This window comes from Balaenoptera musculus, chromosome 9, assembly GCF_009873245.2.
Source record: "Balaenoptera musculus isolate JJ_BM4_2016_0621 chromosome 9, mBalMus1.pri.v3, whole genome shotgun sequence".
Lineage (NCBI taxonomy): Eukaryota > Metazoa > Chordata > Mammalia > Artiodactyla > Balaenopteridae > Balaenoptera > Balaenoptera musculus.
In genome coordinates, this window is record NC_045793.1 from 70,737,008 (window position 1) to 70,760,311 (window position 23,304).

Genomic DNA, 23,304 nt, shown 5'->3' on the forward strand with positions numbered 1-23,304 from the left:
GGTGAATTTGGGCAGGCGAGCCAGAAAATGGAGAACATTCCAGGGAGAACAACCCCCAAGAAAACAACTCCATAAAATATTATAACATGTTATAAATATTTATAAAATAAATATTGGCTGTAATTTTCTGGCCAACCCTATTGGAGCTAGAATTTTTTTCATTCAAAGGCACGTTTTCTTCAATATGTCAACTTTTTAAAAATCACAGAAGTGGTAGATTATATTTTAAAGCACACTAGGTTTGTTCTTGCTCTCAAGTAATTTATGACATCACATGTTTTAGACTAAACTGAAAATTATAAAGCAGTATCTTCAGAATTGGTGGTAGCAGGAAAGTTAATAATGGACATAAAAAGAAACCATGGAAGAGAAAATCATATACTTATTCGGATATTTTGCCTTTGAATACAAACTAATTTGAAATTATCCAAAATAGCTAGGATATCAAAAGCCAAAATAGCTAGAAAATAAAATGAGTAGGAAATTGTGAAATTTATTTTGCAAGTAAAATATGATCCATGGAACTGGTTTTATCTATATAGTGCCTTAAAGGAATTTTATTCTCTCAGTTTGATTTTTTTTCCAGTTGGACTGTTCTGATTTTTTCTTTTCTACTTTTATTGATGAATGGAATAAAGACATGGCTGAAACAGTTAAACCTGAGAGATGCAACTTGGGGATTTAATAATCAGGTTAATGTGAGTCATTTTAATGCAGGATTGTGGTTGTCATTAGTTTCCACAGCATTTTTCCTTTGTATCTATTAGGGGAAAAAATACATGACAATTTAGAATAATTTCTAAATTTTAAAAGTCTGCTGTATACCAGTATCAATCAGCAGTATACACAAGAATACTTTTCATTCTTAACTCATTCTGATGTCTATATTGGGGCCATGGGTCTCTTCAGCAAGTATCTTTTAGGCAGCTAAATGCCAACTGGAATAATTTGGCCTGTTCTAAATTTGGCATGTCTTGAGTGAAAAGTGCCAAAAAATATTCTGATAGTCATATTTGTAAACTGCTTTGGAAATAAAAGGTTTAGGTAACTCACTGAATGAACCATTCTTTTGGCAAATGCCAAAGAGACAGTGCTTTCATTGTTCTTTCTTGATTTTTTAAATTTCAGGTGTATCCTTTGTTGTTTTTTGTTTTGTTATCTTTAATTCTCTCAATTATATATATAATAATAATATATTAGTAGGGAAACAATAATAACAAATTTGTGAGATGTGTAGAATTGTGTTTCCTCTTTTCATAGTTCGACTTATTTTTATGTTAGAAGAGGACTTTCAAAAAATAATTGTTAGATGTACTGTTATTTTGGGGACTTCTAAATAAATCTCAAGAAAACTGCTAGGCAGAGGTGAGTAGCAGTAAGGAATATTAACTCTTAGCACTATGGAGACTATATCATAAACCACCATGGGGTGTGCAGTTTTATAATATCCTACTGTATCCTCTTCTTTTTTGCATATTCACACAAAAGACTTTAATGCTTTTCAAACCAACCTCGACAGCTTCCTGGATTTGTGATCATTTCTAAGGAAAAAAGAGAACATGACATATGTTTTTCTCAGTATACAAGGTAATAGAATGGGGTTATTGTAAACAGGAAGGAGAGGCCCACATTGCTGGTACAGAGGAAGCTGCTGGCTAGAAGAAAGGATGCCACATCGGCGTGGAAGAGTGTGAAGATGGTGTTTACATTAGCGTTGAGCTTCTGCAGGAAAGAAGTTGAGAACCAGCTCCAGTAGTACCAGAAACCATGGAGCCATAGATTTCCTACTATTTACATGTCCTTAAGAGGCAGGATTTCTGTTAAATCCTCTTGCTAAAGACAAATGTTTTTTTCCTTACTAGAACTCCACGGAGAACTATTTGGCATTTGGGAGGTAACATATGCTAATTCAGTTTATCCAAGTGCTGAACTAGACGTTAAAATTAATATTTATGCTTCACTCTCTAACTCTAAACCATAAAATTCATGAGGCAAATAATAAAAAGCTGCCTTCGAGAATCATATGAATGGTTACCCGGCAACTTCAGCTGGTTCTTTGGAGAAGTGCACTGCAAGGAGACAGTTGACGGGTTCTGGCCCTGACCCTTCTGTGTTTGTGAGGGCCTGATTTTTCTGCTTTGATCTCTGCTTTATCACCAAGGTTAGAATGGAATGCCTGACCTCAGGCAAGTGGCGTGACATCTCAGAACCTTATCAGAGTGTGAGATGAGGGTCTAGGTTTAGTTCTTCGGGTTTCAAAGTGTTCCATACTTCATGGATATCCATTATAAGTTAAAACGTAAAAAAACAAAAATGCAACACACGTTTAATTGTTAAAGCATTAATAAACACAACTGCAACTCAAATTCATCATGTGATGTACTTTAACATACTGGAGACCATTACTTCTTCTTAACTCACACTGCCAGGTTTTTTTGTGCAGTGCGTGGGTCAAACCTCCACCTGCTAGAAAGTGAGCACCATGCATCTTGTCTATGTATCTTGTCTGATTGGTCCCATCTGCATCCCTATTGACCAGTACCAGATAGAGGTATGTTTAATAAATGAATACAAATGAATGATTTTAAGCCTTTTGAAAAAGTATACTTGAAAGTTCGTAATGTGGCACTGGTCTTCTCTCTCTTTCTCTCTCTCTCTCTCAATTTGAGTTACTGTAATCCACTCCTTTAAAATTGTATCTGGGAATACAGTTTCATATCATCAGTGTGCTGTGTCCCATTAAGTCCCAGGCTAGGCTTGGGCATTTCTATCCATTTCACGCTGTCCTCATTGTGAAATAGGCATATGTATGGTAGGTAACTTTTTGTGTGTGTGCAACCTTTCAAATAAAGCTTCATCTGCTAGACAGGCTTGGGCAGTTCCTCTCCTGGGAGGATGGGGGCCGGAGTGGCCTGGTTGAGAGAACTCACAAGTGAGAAGACATTTGGACTCCTGTCCATCACCACCTTTGAACTTCCTGAAGTTTCATTCCCATGTTTTGTAAAAGCCATTGCTGCAAAGCAACATTCTCCCACTAGTTACCAGTCTAGGGTGTTATTTTTTTTCCCAGAAGCTTCTGTCATCTTCTCCTCCTTGATTACAGTGCTGAGAAGAGAGGAACAGACTTCAGTCCCCCTCGCCATAATAACTTATCTTCTAGTCTTCTATTTGTACTGATAGTCATAAACACTTGCATCAGTTTTGTGTTTGATACAGAATTAGCCTTAATCAACTGACTTGCTCTCTGGCATGCTGATTTTTTTTTTTAACTTAATTTGTTTTTTAGAGCAGTTTTAGGTTCACATCAAAGTTAAGAGAAGGGTACAGAGATTTCCCATATACCCTCTCCCCCCATACATACCTAGCCCCTCCCCAGTATCATCACCCCCCTACCAGAGCTACTCGGTGATGCATTTGTTTTGTCTACAATTGACATTAATGTTTGGCAAACAGAAATAAGTCTTTCAAGGAAATATCTGCCTGCTTGCTGCTCTGATGTGTTTAGACCTGTGTGCACAATTTTCAGTTCTTGAGAGCAAGGCCCATCTCTGGCTTTGCTTACCTTTGTTTCCTCTTTCATGCAGGGTTTTCCAACCTTGGCACAATTGAAACGTTGGGCGAGATAACCCTTTGTCGTAGGGGGCTCTGCTACAACATTGTAGATTGTTCAGCAGCGTCCCTGGCCTCAACCTACTAGATTCCAGTAGCACCCCCCTTCTCCCAGCATGACAAGCAAAAATGTCTCCAGACACTGCCAAATGTCCCTTGGGGAACAAAATTAACCCTGGAGTGAAACCAGTGCTCTAGTACAATGCCTGATACACAATAAGCCCCCCTAAAATACTTGATAAATTAATAAATATATTTAAACCACAGCTAGACATTTAATCATTGGATATTTCTCTGTTTCATGCCACCATTTCCTCTAAATTCTCTGAATTTACAACTTGAAATATCGTAGGTATGCAATTGTTATCACTATCCTGTTGTCTTGCAGACAAAAGTTCTAAGGGTCTTAACTAGAACAGAGGTTTTAAGACATTTTGCTATTAAGATACCCTGAAATGTTATGTTTGAGGAATGAGCTTTCTAAAAGCCAAAGTATGTTCAGGGTGTGTAGTTGAAGGTGTGTTTGTGTTTTTCAAAGTGTTGAGACATAAGAATGACATCAGCAAGATTAGGCCATCTGGGAAGCTGAGTGGGGCTGGTCACTTGTTGGGGGAAGGGAAGGGCCTGGGAGAGATCCCAACTGGGGAAAGTGGAAGGGCCCAGAGAAGGACATGTGCTTGCCCCAGGGACTGCTTACGGAGTCCCTTGAGTAGATGGCATGAATTGATAAGCAGTGTGAAACTATTTCAGAGTTAATTTATACTTCTTGAAAGTTTTTGAAAATAACTTCATTGAGATGAAATAAGTGACATTATGTAATTGTCTTTATTTCAGTGAAGAGGTTGTACATTGATACTTAAAATGTAATTTCTGGAATATTTTTATTTAAAGGGAAGCAAGAATCATTATTCAAAAATAAAGTTTAAGAAGTGAAATAAATTTGGAAATATTATAATGAAAATTTAATCACGATGCTTTTATGTCTTCTTAAGGCAGATTTAGATGAATATAGTTAACTCAGTGTACTTTTTTTCACAACACAATTCCTTTGGGCTTTGATCCCTCTTTCTTAAAAGATCGTTGCTTAGCACAATTTAAGTTCCTACCATTAATGTCCCTTGCTGCAAACTACCGTTGTAAAATTTTGAGGCGAGAACTATAGTTTAAGTTTGTGCTTTTTAAGAAAGATATCTTTGTTCTTTTATATCATTAATTATAAGAATGAAGAGGATATGAATATAACAGTAATATTTTTGTATTAAAGAAATATTTGAATTTATTTAGAAACATTTTTTCTTTTATAGGTAGGCTATTTGTTATTTTAAATTTTTAATGTTTTTTCAATTATTATAAATACTGAAACTTAGATAGAATTTTCTAGGAGCTATAGCGAAGTTTGTTGTAGAGGCTGGGTGATTTTGAGTCCAGAGAGGCTGTTACAAAATCATGGTAAGGATATTGAACAAGCTAATGTTATTCTGGGCAACAAAATTGTGTAGTGTAATTATAGGCAAATATTTAGCTTATCGCTTTAGAATGTTCATAATTTAAAGTTTCACAGAGCAATTTAATTTTGTTTTTCTTTTGAGAGAAGGATGCTACAATGTTATCAACCCAAATGATCCCTAGATATGACAACTTTTTGTACAGGAGTTTATGATGTTTGTTCTTGCAGTTTTAGCTTTAATGGAAAGGAGAATAGTTTATAATTATGGGCAATTTTTAGTTTTCTTTTATGGTAAATTATTTTACCCATTTGAAATATAGAATAAAAGGTAGTTCTTGAAACTTGCTCCTAAACACAGAGTACATCCTGAGAACGTTGCAGTAAAGTGGGTCAGTTATATTTTGAGTTTTGTGTGCTGGTGTTATTGCATCTTTATGACACACTTTATACTTTGGGGATAATCTTGTTGCCCTATAATTTTTATTATCTTAGAATCGGAAGTCTCTCTCTTCCCATTGTCTTAAGTAATATTGACGGTACCAAGAGAGTTTCACTTTGAAGTTTGGTACTTTTTCTTTTCTTTCCTGCTGTAGCCACATAGTTTTGAAATTTGGGCAAAATGCTCTGCAGAGCTACTTTATTTGAAAAATATTAATTAAAAAATTCCTATTCTTTGAGTGTGTTTTAACCTTTTTATCAAGTTTGTGTGTTGGGCCATAGGGAATGCTTTAGAACTGGGTTGCCTGACACGATAGCCACTAGACACGTTGGCTATTTCAATTTTAATTTTAATTAATGAAAATTAAATAAAATGAAACATTTAGTTCCTCAGTCACACTAACCGCACTTCAAGGGTCCAATAGCCACGTGTCTAGTGGCTACCATATTAGACAGTGCAGATATAGAACATTTTCACGGTCACAGATAGTTCTGTTGGGTACACCTCTCCAGGATGGGTGTTGGCAAACTGCAACCTGGGGGCCCATTCTGATCCACTGTTTGTTTTGTAAATAAAGTTTTACTGGAATACAGCCATGACCACCTATTTATATATTGCCTATGGCTGCTTTCAGGCTATAACAGCAGAACTGAGTAGTTGGAACAGAGATCATGTAGCTCACAGAGCCTAAAATATTTTCTTTCTATCCCTTTATAGAAAAAGATTGACTCTACCTTAGAGTATCCGTATTTATAATGTCAAGGTTGTTTGAATAGCATAGTTATTTTATGTGTAGCATATATTAGTAATATTAAATGCCTTACATGAGGCAGATTATCATACTTCAAAGATGAGCCAGACCAGAAGAACAGGCAAGAATAGAGTATCAGGCCAAATCTCTTGATTACTGGTTGAGAACAGGCATCCACTAGTAGGGACAACTAGAAGGTACGGCCTTCTGTGATAGATCAGACACTTTCCAGAATGGAGAGAATTAAGGAAGAATACGAGGGAAGACAACACGCAAGGTGTCAATCTACTCAGGGTGGGCAGGGCAAGTGGCAGGATTAATACACAATAGCCATGAGACCCTTCAATGCTGCTGGCCCATTGTCACACTTGGACCCAGAGTCTGGTTGGGAGTAAGGGGTGGAATATGAAAAGAGCACGAGGGCAGTTAGAAGATTAATAAAGTGAGGTGGGGCGATATTTATCTAATATGTTAGATTTAAAAATCTTTCAATTAAACTTTTCCATTTAGACTTAAATAGAAATTGATTCAAAAATGTTTATTTCATTAATAAAGTACCTGGTTTCTAATGTTTGGTTGATTGGATCGTTTTAGTATTTTTATGGCCTTCTTTTATCTTCTAAACTATGCAAGAAATTTAGTCTCTTAGATGACATGTGAAATACTTAAATCCATTTTGTTTTACCACTTTACATACAATTTTTTAAAATTCTATTTTAAACCGTGGAGCTTTTCCATTTTGGTGGGACATGAGCTTCTTTTCTTTTTATTTTTTTAATAATTTATTTTTATTATTTATTTTTAAATTTTTGACTGTGTTGGGTCTTCGTTGCTGTGTGCGGGCTTCCTCTAGTTGCAGCGAGCGGGAGCTACTCTTCGTTGGGGTGCACAGGCTTCTCATTGCGGTGGCTTCTCTTGTTGCGGAGCACGGTCTCTAGGCATGCGGGCTTCAGTAGTTGTGGCACGTGGGCTCAGTAGTTGTGGCTCGCGGGCTCTAGAGCGCAGGCTCAGTAGTTGTGGCACACAGGCTTAGTTGCTCCGCGGTATGTGAGATCTTCCCGGACCAGGGCTCGAACCCGTGTCCCCTGCGTTGGCAGGCGGATTCTTAACCACTGCACCACCAGGGAAGTCCCATGAGCTTATTTTCTATGTGAGTGTTTGGGTTATAGTTTTTATGGAAGCCAAATCATCATGATGTTAGTTTATTTCAACTTGTAAGTTGTAATGCAGTCTAATAAAAGTGAGCTTTTGACATTGGCCTAAGAGAACTGCCTTTGTTACTCTCCCTTTGTTACTTTCCCAGGTTTAAGCTAGCACAGTTTCTTAGTCAAAGTGCCCTTGCTCTTCTTTGGCCAGAGCTTCAGTGAGTGCCTTATAAAGGCTGACCCTCACTGGAGCAGATTATAATGTAGCACCAGAGCTAAATTTAGAGGGAAGCCAAGCCTCTACTCCAAATAGTAACAGCTAAACGATAGAGACTTTTGGTGAACAGAATATCTTCATTTAGTCTTTCAGTACCAGTAGGTGAGTCTCTGTGTTTGTTTGATTTATTTTGGATGTTGTGTATGTCAAAATCTTTGCATATTTTTTTATGTTTATGTGTTCTTTTATTATTTTCCACATAGACTATATTGAGGTAGTGTAAAATAAGCCTACATAACTGGGCTATGAAGAAAGAAACTTTCGTATTTAGAACTAAAGAAAGTATAAACAGAGCTAAAGAATTTTTAAAATAGAGTAATTCTCTCCAACGTAGGCTGTGTTTGGTAGTAATTCCCATTAGCAGGAAAATAGAAACAAGGTGTAAAGGTAGAGTTAATTAGGGAATTCTATATGTTTATATTCTAGACCTTAAAATAAGTCTTTTAGAGGGGACTCCCACTTTAAAAATATTTTTTAATTCTAAAATAAAAACATCTTTGGCAAAAAAGGAAACTCCTTCCTTGCATGTTCACCTCCTGGAGGAGTTTCAGGCTCTATTTTTGGTTTTGTATCTCAGTAGGAGACCCAAACTTCTTAACAGGTATTTTTCTTCGCTAACACAAGAAAATATTTTGTATGGTATTTCGGTATTTGTTGTGTTTTGGGAGGTGTGGAAACATTAAGGAGAACACACACACACACACACACACACGTATATTTATTACTTGTGCTCCAATGGAAATGTTTGCTGGTATAGAGTGAATCTGTTGAAAATGCCAACAGGGAAAATTCTGAATGAAAGAGTTTTGCAGTGAATATAAATAATGCATTAGAAACTCTATTTCCAACATTTCTCAAATGAAATGAGATTTCATTGATTAAGGTTACTGCATTTGTAGTCATTTCACTGTGCAGCTGCTCTGCCCCATACACATACAGCAATCAATACCTTTTCTATACTGGTTAGCTAGGTGTGTCCCGCTGTTGTTTCACCTGTCACATTGTACTATAAATGTTTGTTTTTGTTTTTGTTTTTTTTAATTAATTAATTAATTTATTTGGCTGTGTTGGGTCTTCGTTTCTGTGCGAGGGGTTTCTCTAGTTGCGGCGAGTGGGGGCCACTCTTCATCGCGGTGCGCGGGCCTCTCACTATCGCGGCCTCTCTTGTTGCGGAGCACAGGCTCCAGACGCACAGGCTCAGTAGTTGTGGCTCACGGGCTTAGTTGCTCCGCGGCATGTGGGATCCTCCCAGACCAGGGCCCGAACCCGCGTCCCCCGCATTGGCAGGCAGACTCTCAACCACTGCGCCAGCCACCAGGGAAGCCCTAAATGTTTGTATTTTATCTCTGCTGGGCTCTGTGTTCCTTGAGGGCTTGGAATCCGGCTTAGTCACCTTTATATCTCAAAGCAGGATGTAGTAAGTTCACTTTATAGGATTGATAAAAATTCTCTCTACTTAAACCATAAAAGGAATTACTTTTGGACTTTGTTACTTTATTAAAAAAATTTTTTTTAGTTTCACTTTAAAAATGGTCATTCAAGTTTTCAATGATAAACAGATTGCTTTCTGTGTGAAAATACACGTTTCTCTTTTTTCATGGGGTTGGAAGAAAGTTTTGGTACATAAACTGAATAATAATTTTTGCACATTCTTGAGGATTTTTTAAAAATTTTGAGATATAATTAAATAATTTACTGTTTAATGTTGCAAATTTTCTTGATTATTTAATGGTATAAGTAATGGAGAAAATCTAGACATTTTCAAATCACAATTTTAAAAATCTTTGAAAGATAATTAAATAATTTGCTTGACATTATCTTAATCGTTTGGTCCTCATAATTTAGGCAATCTAGACATATTTTCAGATTGTAATATTTATGCCAGCAAGGTTATTCTCAGTTTGTAAAAGGTCTTTTAGGGCAGGTTTTTCACTTTTTTAAAAGATAATTTTTGATATTTTAAATTATATATTAAATCCAATAGGAGAATTTAAAATACCCAAGTACTCATCCTCTGAGGTTAAGCAAACAAATGAAAAGCTTACTAACAGTTTCTTGTATCGTTCTTAAATGTTCCTTGCCTAGAAAAGGAAATACTACGTGTACCCCCCTTTTTAACCGAAAAATTATGCTTTACACTCTTTTATTCAACTTGCTTTTTTCCTTTAACAATTTTACTTGAACATCTTTCCATATCAGTGCAACAGCTTATTTGACAATTATTTATTAAATTTAAATGCTTACTCTCAGTATTGTTTTAGGTGCTAAAGATACAGTATTGAGTAAAACCTACAAAGTCCCTACCCACATGGATGTTACTCTTGGGGGAAATAGACCATGGCAGACAGATGCTAATGAAATGACAGGGGCTGCTGTGAGCTATGAAGAGAAATAGAGCTAGATGAGAGGGAGAGGGAGAGAGAGAGAAGGAGTCTTGTTAGTCAGGGTGGTCTGGGAAGGTCTCTGAAACAGAGGCATTTGAGTGAGTGCAGAGAGTTAAAGCCACGTGAATGGCTTCCCTGGCCCACCGGAAGAAGCAAAGAGGGCAATGTGGCTGGAGCAGTGAATGATGGGAAGAGGTAGATGTAGGAAACATAATCAGAGAGGTAGCCAGGGCCATATGTAGTACATTGGATATAATTCATTTTGTAAAGCTTCGTAGTTCCATTTGATGGCTTATTTATAACTTATTGAACTAGATAGGTTTATGGGTATTCAACTTCCATTTTTTTATGCATCCAACAATGTTGCAGCTAAATCCTTTTATATATACACATACACGTATATTTGCATACTTGTGTGGGTATAACTGTAGAATAAATTCCTTGTAAGGGAATTGCTGGACCGTAGGTTATGCGCATGTAAATATTTATAGATATTCACCAAATGCTTCCCAAAAGTATTGCATGGAGTTTATCCTTTATATCAAAGTTTATGTCTGTGGTTATTTTCCTTGTCTCTTTTGTCCACACTAGATATTATTAAACTTTAAAAGTTTTGCTAGTTCAGTAGTTACAATTATCTCATTTTAAAAAGTATATTTAGTATGGGTGAAGTCAAACATACGCTTATTAGCTATATATTATATGAACTGCTTATTTGAAGTGCCTAATCTTATTTTCTTGGTTTTCAGAAATTTTATGAATAAGCATCAGAAGCCAGTGCTAACAGGCCAGCGGTTCAAAACTCGGAAAAGGGGTAGGTTGTGTTGTGTGTTTGTGTGTGTATGGTGGGGACGGGGTTGGGGGAAATGTGTGTTTAAAGTTCTAATCAAAATATAAGGTTGGTGAATGTCAAGTTTAACAATACAACAGCCAGTTATTTTAGTAGCAAAAGCGAGTTTCTTTGGGAAGAGCCCAGAGGAATTGCAGTTCGGGGTATGCGAACTATGGGGCAAGTCAGAGAACAAGGAAGCGGAACTTGCTATTATAGGGAAAAGAGGGGAGTTGAGAGGAGCTCTAATAACCCAACAGTCCACATGAGGAAGCTGGGAGTCCAAAGTATGGAGGCTACTCATAGTTTGGTCTGGTACATTCTCTGATTGGCTGAGCTGTGGTTAGGTGGAGAGAAGTTTTCTTCTTCCTTCCGGATAGTAAAGTAGGCAACACCTTTCTGTTGGAGACTAGAGAGGAAGGCATAATTATCTTCCTGTTTGGAGTAATTGATGATGCATGGCAGGGTATAAGAGCTCCCCCTACAGGCCTGTCCGGACTCCAATTTTAGCTGAGGTTTCTTAATTAATTCCACAAAGAAGAATTGGTATTATCTTTGTTTCCACCTAACCTCACTAATTTCTGTCTTTCGAGCTCTGACTGTAAAATCTGAAGGTGTGCATTCAAGCCTCAGAACCGCCAGTTACTTAGGTGTTTGATTTTGGACAAGTCATTTAACTTGTCTGAGCTTTGTGTCTTCATCTACAAAATGAGGATGATTATATCTGTTCAGGTTGCCTTACTCTCATGCGAGGCTCTGAAGGCAGTTGATAAACTTTACTGTTTTTAACATCAGCGTTTGCATTTCGTTTTTGCTTTCTTTGTGTTTTTAAGAAAACGTTCATAAGCCAAGATAGTAAAACTAAGAGAAGAGTAAATTAGGGAAGATATTGAAGAGTTTTAACCTTTTCAGAATTTAGAAAGTCGAACTAAATTTACTGCCCTAAGTGTCTGTAAAACTCAGGATATTTTCAAATGTCTTTTATCGTGCGAAGAGAAGTGATATAGCCAGTTTGATGATGGCTGGTACAATTTCTATATGTGAGTGACTTCTTTTTGTTATGTTCATCTTCCCATTCTTTTTGTGTAAAGAATTTTTAAATCTTTTATAATATTTAATCAGTTTTGCATAATTATATAGAAATCCTCTTGGTTTTAAGAGTAGTTGAGCCAAAACTTGATAGGGAAACTTTTTAGTCTATCTATCTATCTATCTATCTATCTATCTATCTATCTATCTATCTATCTATCTATTTATTTATTTATATTATTGTTTATTTATTTATTTATTTGGCTGTGTTGGGTCTTCGTTTCTGTGCGAGGGCTTCCTCTAGTTGCGGCAAGCCATTCCTCATTGCGGTGCGCGGGCCTCTCACTATCGTGGCCTCTCTTGTTGCAGAGCACAGGCTCCAGACGCGCAGGCTCAGTAGTTGTGGCTCACGGGCCTAGTTGCTCCGCGGCACGTGGGATCTTCCCAGACCAGGGCTCGAACCCATGTCCCATGCATCAGCAGGCAGATTCTCAACCACTGCGCCACCAGGGAAGCCCTAGTCTATTTATTTATTTATCGATTTATTTAGGCTGTGCCAGGTCTTAGTTGCGGCGTGTGGGCTTCTTAGTAGCAGCATGCAAACTCTTAGTTGCGACATGCATGTGGGATCTAGTTCCCCGACCAGGAATCAAACCCAGGCCCCCTGCACTGGGAGCACGGAGTCTTACCCACTGGACCACCAGGGAAGTCCCAATAGGGAAACTTTTTAAAATATGAAACATGGTATGAAATTATTATGTTGACTAACACTGAGGAGAGTGACTGAAAAATATTTAAGGAAGTATCATGTGTAAAGATAAAGGATGACTGAATATCTTTCTGAAGGCCTCATAGCTGATTATGAAGCAGAATGCCATGTAATGGTCATCGAGTGCTAAATTGTTGAATTGATAAACTATATCACGTGCCTTTGGCATTTCCAGCCAATGTGTGTAGCTGAAGTTCTCTTGCAATGCTGTGTCTATGTAAGTAGCAAGTGTAGTTATGTAGAAAGAAAAGAATTCTCAGTACAATATATCATCTGAATTAGAACAGATTGCAAGAGTCACTAGGTAGCAGTAAGGGCTAAATTTAACTGTAGATGCTACCTGCCGGAAAGCTTCACATTCCCACTAAAAAAATGAAAATTAAAAAATATTTTAAAAACCAAAAGATATGGTTATTTTGTATAGTATTTCTGTCTTGTACTCTTCTTTTTTATTTTTATCTTTTGCGTCCTTGACTCATCCCCATAAGCTAAGTACAAGTATAGTCTGAACCACCCCCTTCTATTATATTTAGCCCTCTTACAAACTGTGTCCCCACTACACAATGCGGATTGAAATCTGGAAGCAGATAGCAATGCAAGGTGCTGCAACCAGCGTGCGTTCTTTGTCTCATTGTTTAAAGCCGTCTTGAAAAACATAAATGACGTCGATGATTTCCAAAGGACTTAATCAGAAACCTAGTTACAGTTAAGGTATTGTTGCGCCTAGTAATGTGATAATATTTAATGTATGCCCAACTGTGAGGTGAAGGAAGGTTTGCCATCGCCTGCCCGCTGAGGGAGCATGTTAATCTCAGACCTGGATCTCCAACTCAGGCAGCTTTCTTAGTGTGACGCTGATTCACAGTAGCTGAGCTCCAACGCCAGGAGAGGGCCCAAGGATGTGTTGCACAAGAGCAGGCATGATTCAGCAAGTAAACTGGCCCTTACGGTCAGTCTTCAGTTTTGGACTGTAAAGGTTACCTCTAACACTGAACTGGTTTGCCTCTGATTCATTTGGTGGGCAAGACTGTGCCTGTGTCTGATAGCTGCGGGAATACTCACAGAGAGCCACCCAGAAATATGTTATCTATCATTTGTCAGTTGATCTAGATTTATATAACTCGGGTCTGTTGGGGGTTAGAGCAGTACTTGAGCCATTTTGTGCCAAACTGCTGACTGGAAAAAAAAAAATGGAGTCAACCTCATTTTCTGCTTTTCATAATAGTGAATTGCATCCTGACGGTTCATCGTGCTTTGGCTTTTCTTCTGCTATTATGATGGGGCTGAATTCAGATAAATGGTCGGCAGTTTTGTAGAGCCGAGAAAAAAAATCTACGGAGGATATTTCAAGGTCATTTTAATAGGCTGTCTTCCGAAGCTCTGTCTTCAGTTTGTACCTATCTCCTAGCAAAGTTAATGCTCTTCCCTGCCAAGTTAGTATAAAAATGTATTTCTTGGGCTTCCCTGGTGGCGCAGTGGTTGAGAATCTGCCTGCTAATGCAGGGAACACGGGTTCGAGCCCTGGTCTGGGAGGATCCCACATGCCGCGGAGCGGCTGGGCCCATGAGCCACAATTACTGAGCCTGCGTGTCTGGAGCCTGTGCTCCGCAACAAGAGAGGCCGCGATAGTGAGAGGCCCGCGCACAGCGATGAAGAGTGGCCCCCCCCTTGCCACAACTAGTGAAAGCCCTCGCACAGAAACGAAGACCCAACATAGCCATAAATTAAAAATAAATAAAAATTAAAAAAAAAAAAAAGTTTAAAGAAAAAAAATGTATTTCTTTTTGCTTAACATCAAAATTAAACATCATGGTAGGACACGTCATATCGAACGTATCCTTTGTGAAATATGCACATCTTGCTTATAATATTTTCTCCAGAGAAATTATGTTTTCTAGTGTGACTTGGAGGAATCTGAAAGGATGAACGCTTCTCCCCTGAGCCATTGTAACGCTTAGTGAAATGAAATATTTAATAATTGAACTGGCCTCCCTCTAAATTTTGTGGAGAAATTGGATTAAAATTAGTGAAAATAGGAGAGAAAAAAATGACCAAACTTCAGGCCTCCAGAGGGACCACATACTCAGGTTTCTCTTTGAGGCTTTAGATCTGTTTTGGTGGTTTTAAATCACTCTTAGATTTGTAATAAGTGGTGTTAGGAACTAATGAGGTAAATCTTTAAATATATACGGAAGTAAATCTGTGTGTGTGTAGTTGGAAAACCCATGATCGTTCTAATTCATTTACTGTAACTCAGTGACCTTCAGAAAGGGAGGGTAGATTATGTTATTTGTCACTTAATTAACACATTGGGAAAATGCTGTCTTAACGATTTACCATAGTTCTTAGAGAAAGCAATGTATTTAGATAACTTACAGGCGTATTTGAGTGTCAGAAATAGGCCTGTTTCTCTACGTTGTGTGAGGGTGATTATGACTGACTCTTCAGTGTCACACTTGTGATTCACCAACACAGTATAAATGTGAGACCCTAACTGTGTACTTCCTACCTCAAGGGAGTTTTGACCTGCCAAATGGAAACTCAAGGAAGCAATGGCATATTTTTGTTAGGATTTTGTTGGTACTTCTGCTACACTGTCCTCAAATGAAATACAAATCGTATATACCGTTGGTTGTTTCAGATGAAATGAAAAAGAACCTATGGGTAAAATATTGTCTTGTTTCCCCAAACTTCCAATAATGTTCTTGCCATTTTCCTGTACAGGAATTTTGTTTTCCTCTAGATGGACACTTATCTTAGCAGGTGGGAGTTTTGCTTTTCATCCTGCAAGAGAATCATTAATCCTCCCAGGCCATCATGACTTTTTAAGATTCCTAAGCTATACGTGATCATTTTGACCTTGTGCATTATTACTCACTGTTGAAATATCTCTGGCCATGATGTGCTGTCTTCCTCCTTTTACTTTCCCTCTCCCTTAGCAAGTCTTTTGGAAAAGTATAACTGGTGGATGAGGGCCTTTTGACAAAGAAAAGTTTTTAAGTTGTCTCTTAGATTCAAAACAAAGCTGTCTGCATGAATTTGTAGCGTACCTTATTGCCCAACTTATATTTTCCAGTGTCTTGAATTTATAATTTTCAAACCACCAAAGTCTGTTCTACCACCTGAGTCAACGTCAAAGCATGTTGGGGTGCCATTGTGCAGATGGCCTCAATTGATTTTGGGAGCTGGTCACGAGACTTAATAAGCAGCTCTTGGTCTTTTTACTTCTCATGTTTTTGTGTTAAAGGAGAGGGAACTTCTTCCCAAGGTGGGTGGTGAATTACCCTTTGGCTGGACCCCGAGTAGGGGATGATGCTTGCCAATGAGTTCATCCTGTGGGTCACAGTTACCCACTTCTTCTGCGCCCCGTGATCTACGCTTCTAGGGTGCCCATTCTCTCCCTCCCCCGCTTCACAACAAGACCCCAATTATGTTTTTCCTGCGGTCAACATTTGCATGTTCTTGGCTGCATAATGTTTTGCTTATGGCATCAAAAGGACTTTTATCTCTTGTTCATGACGAATAGTGTTCAAGTTAATTTACATCTGTCTTCATGGTATCTTATGCTGCGTGACTCTGGCTGGTACTGGGAATGCCATTCTTCTCTGTTTCTGAGGCTGTGGTATTAACCCCTTACAGCACATCCCTTCTGTTAGACTGTAGGTAGGCAGTCTGTACAAACCAGGGAGCTGCTGTCTGGTTTTTACATGTAGTTTTTAATTGTATCAAAGTCGTGCGTGTACGTGGTTTAAATAGTCAAACAGTTCTGCAAGACATGTTCTAACAGCAGCAAGTCTGTTCCCCAGCGGAACTCTTTCTACTCTTTAACTGCTTCTTTTAGCGTTTGCATTCCTGTGGCCAAGTAACACTCCTGTATGGCTGATGCTTGATGTTTCTGTTGGAGGTATTCTAGATGCATTTCCTCCTATGGGAGATAAGGATTCGGCTCTTTCACGCCCTACCCACCTGCAAACCTCTTCTCGTTCTCCGTCCTTTCATTATATCACAGTTTTAGCTAGACTCCTGTTTAGGGTGCATATTATTGTGACTTGGTACATGTTCTTCAGAGCTGAACTATTATTTGATTTATTTTTCTGAACACCATTTTCTCTTTGGTTTTAATGAGTTTAATAATAATCAATCTTTTTTTTTTTTGCTTAGTCTTCTGTACCTTAAAACTAGTCAACCCTACCCTTTCCCTTGTTATGTAAATCTCTTAATATAAACACTTTAGGAATTCTAACAATGCTATTACATTGAAGGAATTCTGACTATGTATCATATCATATTGTATGATTGTATTGAAAAACCCTCTTCCATTCGGTTTGCTCTCTAGGCCAACTGTCCAGCTGTTAACGTGAAATGCTTGAAATGTCCCTTCATCACTATCCTGAAGAGTACTGTTGTCTGTCTCTTAGATTTTTTTTCTCTTTTTCCTGGGATCTCATGACTTACTAAGATTGTGAAATCATGAGTTATTCTCTCATTTCGGTGTAGTATCTGTTTCAATCGCTTTTAAAAAGAGTGTATCAGAAACATAAGTTTTGAGGCCTTGAATGTCTTGAAATATGTTTATTCTGCTCTTATGTTTGATTAGTAGTGTGACTGAACACTGGAATTCTAGTTTGAAAATTGTTTTTCCTCAGAATTTTGAAGGAATATCTTCTGGTTTCTGGTATTTCTGTTGCGCAATTCAAAGTCATTCTGTTTCTTGATACTTTATATGTGATTTGGTTTTTTGCACCTGAAACTTCAGAGAGTTGCTTTATTCCCAGTGTTCTGAAGTTTCACAGTAATGAATGCACCTTGTGGATCCACTTTCAATCCCTGTGCTGGATCCCTAGACAGTCCTTCATTGGGAAACTCACGTCCTTCAGTACGGTAAAACTTTCTTGAAATTTTTAAATCCTTTCCTTTCCTTTTTTAAAAAAATATCTTTTTATTCACTTATTATTTGGACATTTGACTGGTCTGCTCTTTTTCTTATCCTTTTGCTCCTATTTTGTAGGTCTTTGACTTTTTTCCCAGTTTCTAAGAGATATTCTCAGCTTTCTCTTTTAACTCTTCAGTTGAGTTCTTATGTTTTTCTGTCATATTTTTCATTTCTAGGAACTTTTTTTTTATTCATGAAATGTTTCTTTTTCTATAGCATTCTTTTCTTCTCCTCCTCCTTTTTTTTTTTTTAACAGTTGCAATATCTACTTATCTCTAAAGACACATATGATAGAATTTTTTTTTTTTTTTAACTTCTAGTTTGATCTTTTGCCCCTCTCTCACCATATGCAGACTCTGCATAAGGGGGGAAAAAGGTGAAATCCTTTGAACTGAATCCTAGATACTTTGCCTTTAACCTAGTCTTTTTTTTTTTTTACACCTCTTCTGACCCCTAGTTTGCTATCTTCACATTTTTTAACGGCATATGATCTATATTTTGTTCAAGATTTTGCTCAAAACTGACCTTCCACAAGAAGTCCCTCTAGAGTCTGCTGAGGAGAGGAACTTACATAATATCTGTACCCCTAAATCCTCTGAAATATTTCAGGGCATCTACAAAGTCAAAACTGTTTTCAAATAAAATACCGAGATATTATTTGCACCTTTCACACATTCTCTCATGAGTTTACAGTGGGTGGCTGCAGGTTGTGTGATATTGCAACAAATTGCATGCAGCATGTTTGGGAATCTGTCTGCCATTAAGCCAGACATTAAAGAGATTTGCAAAAGTGTAAAACAGTGCCTCTCTTCTCACTAATATTTTTCATGTAACAAATAATTTTATGCTTTAATTTCTATAAAGTAAGTATCCATGGATGTAACCTCCATAAACAAGAGCTCTTTGGAATCTCTACTACTTCTGAAGGGTGTCAAGGGGTCATGAAACCAAGAAGGTTGAGAACATCTGCTCTGAAGCTGGATACATAAACGTATAGCTCACGATATTTTTTAAATATTTAAGTACTCTGGAATAATTTATCTTGTTAAAAAAAAATTCCTCCAGGAAATAACAAGTGTTTGGTGAGGATGTGGAAAAAGGAGAACCCTTGAACAGTATTGGTGGGAATGTAAATTGGTGCAGCCACTATAGAAAACAGTATGGAGGTTCCTTAAAAATAGAATTACACATGTTCAGCAACTCCACTTCTGGGTATTTATTGGAAGAAAATGAAAACACCAACTCAAAAAGACACATGCACCCCAATGTTCACTGCAGCATTATTTACAATAAGCCAAGATATGGAAACAACCTAAGAGTCTATTACTCAGCCATAAAAAGAAGGAAGTCCTGTCATTTGTGACTACATGGATGGATCTGGAGGGCATTATGTTAAGTGAAATAAGAAAGGCAAATTCTGTATGATCTCACTTACGTGTGGAATCTTTAAAACAAAAACAAACAAACAACAACAAAAAAACAGCTCATGGATAACAGATTGATGGGTGCCAGAGGCACACTGGTGAGGAGGTGGTGGGGAGGGAGCAGTGGGTGAAGGTAGTGGTCAAAAAGTACAAACTTCCAATCGTAGAATAAGTAATGAGGATGTGATATACAGCATAATAACTAGTTAATAATACTGTATTGCACAAAACAGAAACAGACTCACAGACTTAGAGAACGAACTTATGGTTAACAAGGGGGGAAGGTGGAGGGAAGGGATAGTTTGAGAGTTTGGGATTGACATGCACACACCGCTATATTTAAAATGAAACCAACGAGGACCTACTGGATAGCACAGGGAACTCTGCTCAATGTTATGTGGCAGCCTGGATGGGAGGGGAGTTTGGGGGAGAATGGACACGTGTGTATGTATGGCTGAGTTGCTTTGCTGTGCCTCTAAAACTATCACAACATTGTTAACAGGCTATACTCCAATATAAAATTAAAAGTTAAAAAATATACTGTATTGCATACTTGAAAGTTGCTAAGAAAGATCTTAAAATTTCTCATTACAAGACAAAAATTTGTGACTATGTAGGGTAATGAATGTTAGCTAGACTTATTATGGTGATCATTTTGCAATATATACAAATATCAAATCATATTGTATTCTTGCAACTAATATATCATATGTCAATTATATCTAGATTAAAAAAATTTAAAAAGAGATACCCCTCTTGATTTTCTTCCTCCCAATCTTTATTTTGTTTGTTTATATATTCTCCCTTATTCTTAAGTGATTCTCCCCGGATCATTTTCTTTTTCTGTCTTAAGTGGAACAAAATTTTAAGTTTTGATTGTTATACTTTATTGTTTATCAGATAGATAGGGTTAGTAGGTTACATTGGCCTATCCTATGAGTGACACAAATGATCAATCATCAATTTTTTTAATGTATTAGATAGAGTGTGGCCCCTTTAAACAGAAATAAATTGCTTGAATAAATATTTAAACAAGGGCTTTAACATGAAAAACTAGTAGAAAAACTTAATCATCCTTCAACTTTTAAATAATCATACTATCAAATAAAAACCAGTGAACAAAGGAAATGTATGGTTGCATTTGGGAATATGTTGTGTAAGTAAAAGAATAATTGTATTCTGTATTTATTTTAGATGAAAAAGAGAAATTCGAACCCACAGTCTTCAGGGATACACTCGTCCAGGGACTTAATGAAGCTGGTGACGACCTTGAAGCTGTAGCCAAGTTTCTGGACTCTACAGGCTCACGATTAGATTATCGTCGCTATGCAGACACACTCTTCGATATCCTGGTGGCTGGTAGTATGCTCGGTAAACCACACATTAGAGCACCTTCTTATAATATTACGTACTTTCAATTCTACTGAAATATTTTCTTATGAGATAGAATCTTTATAAGCTTACATTTATGATAATTGATAAAAAAAATGTAGATGGGAGTCTCTACAACTTTTACCTAGATTACGATTTAGAATGGTATTAATGTGGCTATGAAATGATTGTTAGTTAAGAGAGGCATAGCATTGAGGACTTTTGTTGACATACAACACGATTGGCCCCTTGACTTTAGATAAAAGCCAATTTTTCCATGTGTCCCTAATCTTTGAATGTTTCTGGAGTGGACTTAGGAGGAGTAATTTCTGCAGTAGAGTATAACTTTATGTTTGTCATCTAGATCCTTCCAGTATATATCATTAAATCCCAATTGCCGTAGCACCTTTCTTTTGAGTCCCACCCTTTTTTTCTTTTTCTTTCTTTTTTTTTTGGTATAGCGAGCAGTGAGATTTAACTGTGTCAACAAATTTAAAAAGAATTCCCATTAAATTTAATTCTCATTAAAATTCATTTCATCCATAGAAAGTTAAATGTCTACGAAATATAGTTTAAATCTAGTTTTTAAAAAATCCTTGTAATTGTGAGTGTATAGGTAAAAGGATTAAAGATAGAAGTTTGGAAATTGTTAAAGATAGATAAAAAGCAAAATAAAAACTATGTCTTATAGAGCAGGGACATCAGGGGGAAAGGCTTCAGAATACTATTTAAGTGGTATGGTGTATTGTTCTAAATGTTTATTAGGTATCACAACCACCCATTTTTCCTTTCATAGTTATTCTTAGAACTTGGTTTCCATAATTAGTTCCTATGGTAACCATAAATCACTGGAAATGGTCAGATCCCCAGGCCAGTGATTTTCAGCTGCCTAGGGGACATTCGCAAATGTGTGGAAGTGTTTTGGTTGCTACAAAGACTTGGGAGTGGAGGCCAGGTATGCCACCTACTTTGCTGTGCAAGGAACATTCAGTACAATGAAAAATTGCCCTGCCCAGCGTGCTGTGAGTGCCTTTCATTGAGAAAAGCTGCTTAAGCCAATCTACTTTAAGACAGGGTGTATACATACATTTTTAGGTAGAGCTACCCTTTAATTCTTCCCTCTGAGCTCTTAGATCTATCTATGCTGGTACCTGGTCCCGTTTACTTTCAGGCCCCCTTTTGATCTGAACTGCTGGTTTTCACTATGTACCAAGTTTATTTTGTTGTTATCATTTATGAAAGTCTCAGTTTATCCCTGTAGGTAATTCAAGTCCACGTATAAAAAGCTCTTTGTAGTGTGTTCAAATCCCAATACACAGAGATAGCTATTGTTAATAATTTTGGTTAATTCTTTTCTAGAAATCTCTTTACCGAAATACATAAACTTTTGAGAATGGGATGATAATATACAAATGTGATACTCTACATGCTGTTTTATGTTTACTCTGCAGTATGTTGTTGCCTTTCGTGCCCATGAGTATTATGTTACCTTAGATGATTCTAAAAAGAATGAAAACTATAATTAATAGTGAAGTTGAACCTTTCCTGATGTGATTATTGGCTTTTTCAATTTCCTTAGTTGTGGTATACTTTTATCGATGCACTGGTAAATTCTATGCAAGAGTAGTCTTTGGTCGGTTTTGGTTCTTGCCAAAGTCACACATGACTTCACCAGTCAATTCAACGCACACTTTTCAGTTCTTAGTGCCTTCCTGGCAGCACTGTTGACCCTTTCATCATTCTTGAAATGCTTTCCTTTCTTGCCTTACATGGGACAATTTAGACTCCCTCCTACCTCTCTAGATGCCACTTCTCACATGACTCCTACGTTTCCATATTTGTCCCCTTACATATGCTTAAAATTATATGCTTTGCATTGGTTATCTCAAGACTTCATTTACCATCTCTATAATGATGATCAACAAATTTATATCTGCAGCCTAGATTTCACTCCTTCACACCACACCTATCCATCCAAAAGAGGGGAGGGCAAATGTTTGGTACAACTTACGAGCACAGGCAGTACAACCCCAGATGTCTACTGAGGCCAGACCTATGATGTAATGAATAAAGTCAGCCAGGTGCATTCTTTTTATGTAAACATTTTGTTTACAAATGGAGTATGTAAGAATTTTCTTCACTCCCACAAAAATATTTACCTTCCCCTGTTATTCTTGAGACAACAGTTATCTTGGTTTTTCAGTTGTACCCTTTGAAGAGTAGACACAAGAAATACTTTACTTTTCTCAGGGCTTCCCTGGTGGCGCAGTGGTTGAGAATCCGCCTGCCAATGCAGGGGACACGGGTTCGAGCCCTGGTCTGGGAAGATCCCACATTCCACGGAGCAACTAAGCCCGTGCGCCACAACTACTGAGCCTGTGCTCTAGAGCCTGTGAGCGACAACTGCTGAGCCCATGTGCCGCAACTACGGAAGCCCACGCGCCTACAGCCCGTGCTCCACAACGAGAGAAGCCACTGCAATGAGAAGCCCACGCACTGCAACGAAGAGTAGCCCTCGCTCTCCACAACTAGAGAAAGCCCGCGCGCAGCAACGAACACCCAACACAGCCAAGAATAAATAAATAAAATAAATAAATTTATAAAAAATTTTAAAAAAAGGAAATACTTTTCTTTTACTTCTAGTTTGAGAAAAACAGCAGGATCACCAAAATTTTTAGAAATGGCAATTCATACTTCATCCCGATATCAGGGAACAAAATTTTAAATGTGAGGTGTGGCAATATTATCAATGTATAACAAATATTTTGTTTTGTAAGGGAATACAATTTTTAAATCTTACCTCTTAAGAGAAAAGACTGTAGTTTCAAAATCAGACTTTTCAGTTATGTAACTTCTATCAGATAGGAATCATTAGCCCAGGGTTTTTAGAAGATTAT

At 37.5% G+C, this 23,304-nt stretch overlaps 1 protein-coding gene across 3 annotated transcripts in view; it reads left to right on the top strand.

Annotated features, from left to right (window-relative positions):
- Window positions 1-23,304, top strand: part of BZW2 (basic leucine zipper and W2 domains 2) — a 57,750-nt gene that overhangs the window by 6,532 nt on the left and 27,914 nt on the right. For 2 of the 3 annotated variants that reach the window (XM_036862847.1, XM_036862848.1), the window contains exons 2-3: window positions 10,802-10,866; window positions 20,231-20,407. In XM_036862847.1, the coding sequence (XP_036718742.1) occupies window positions 10,809-10,866; window positions 20,231-20,407 (235 nt within the window). In that variant the 5' untranslated portion in view covers window positions 10,802-10,808. Of the gene's footprint in view, window positions 1-7,689; window positions 7,771-10,801; window positions 10,867-20,230; window positions 20,408-23,304 lie in introns of those variants that run through there. The other variant, XM_036862846.1, reaches the window with a different exon arrangement.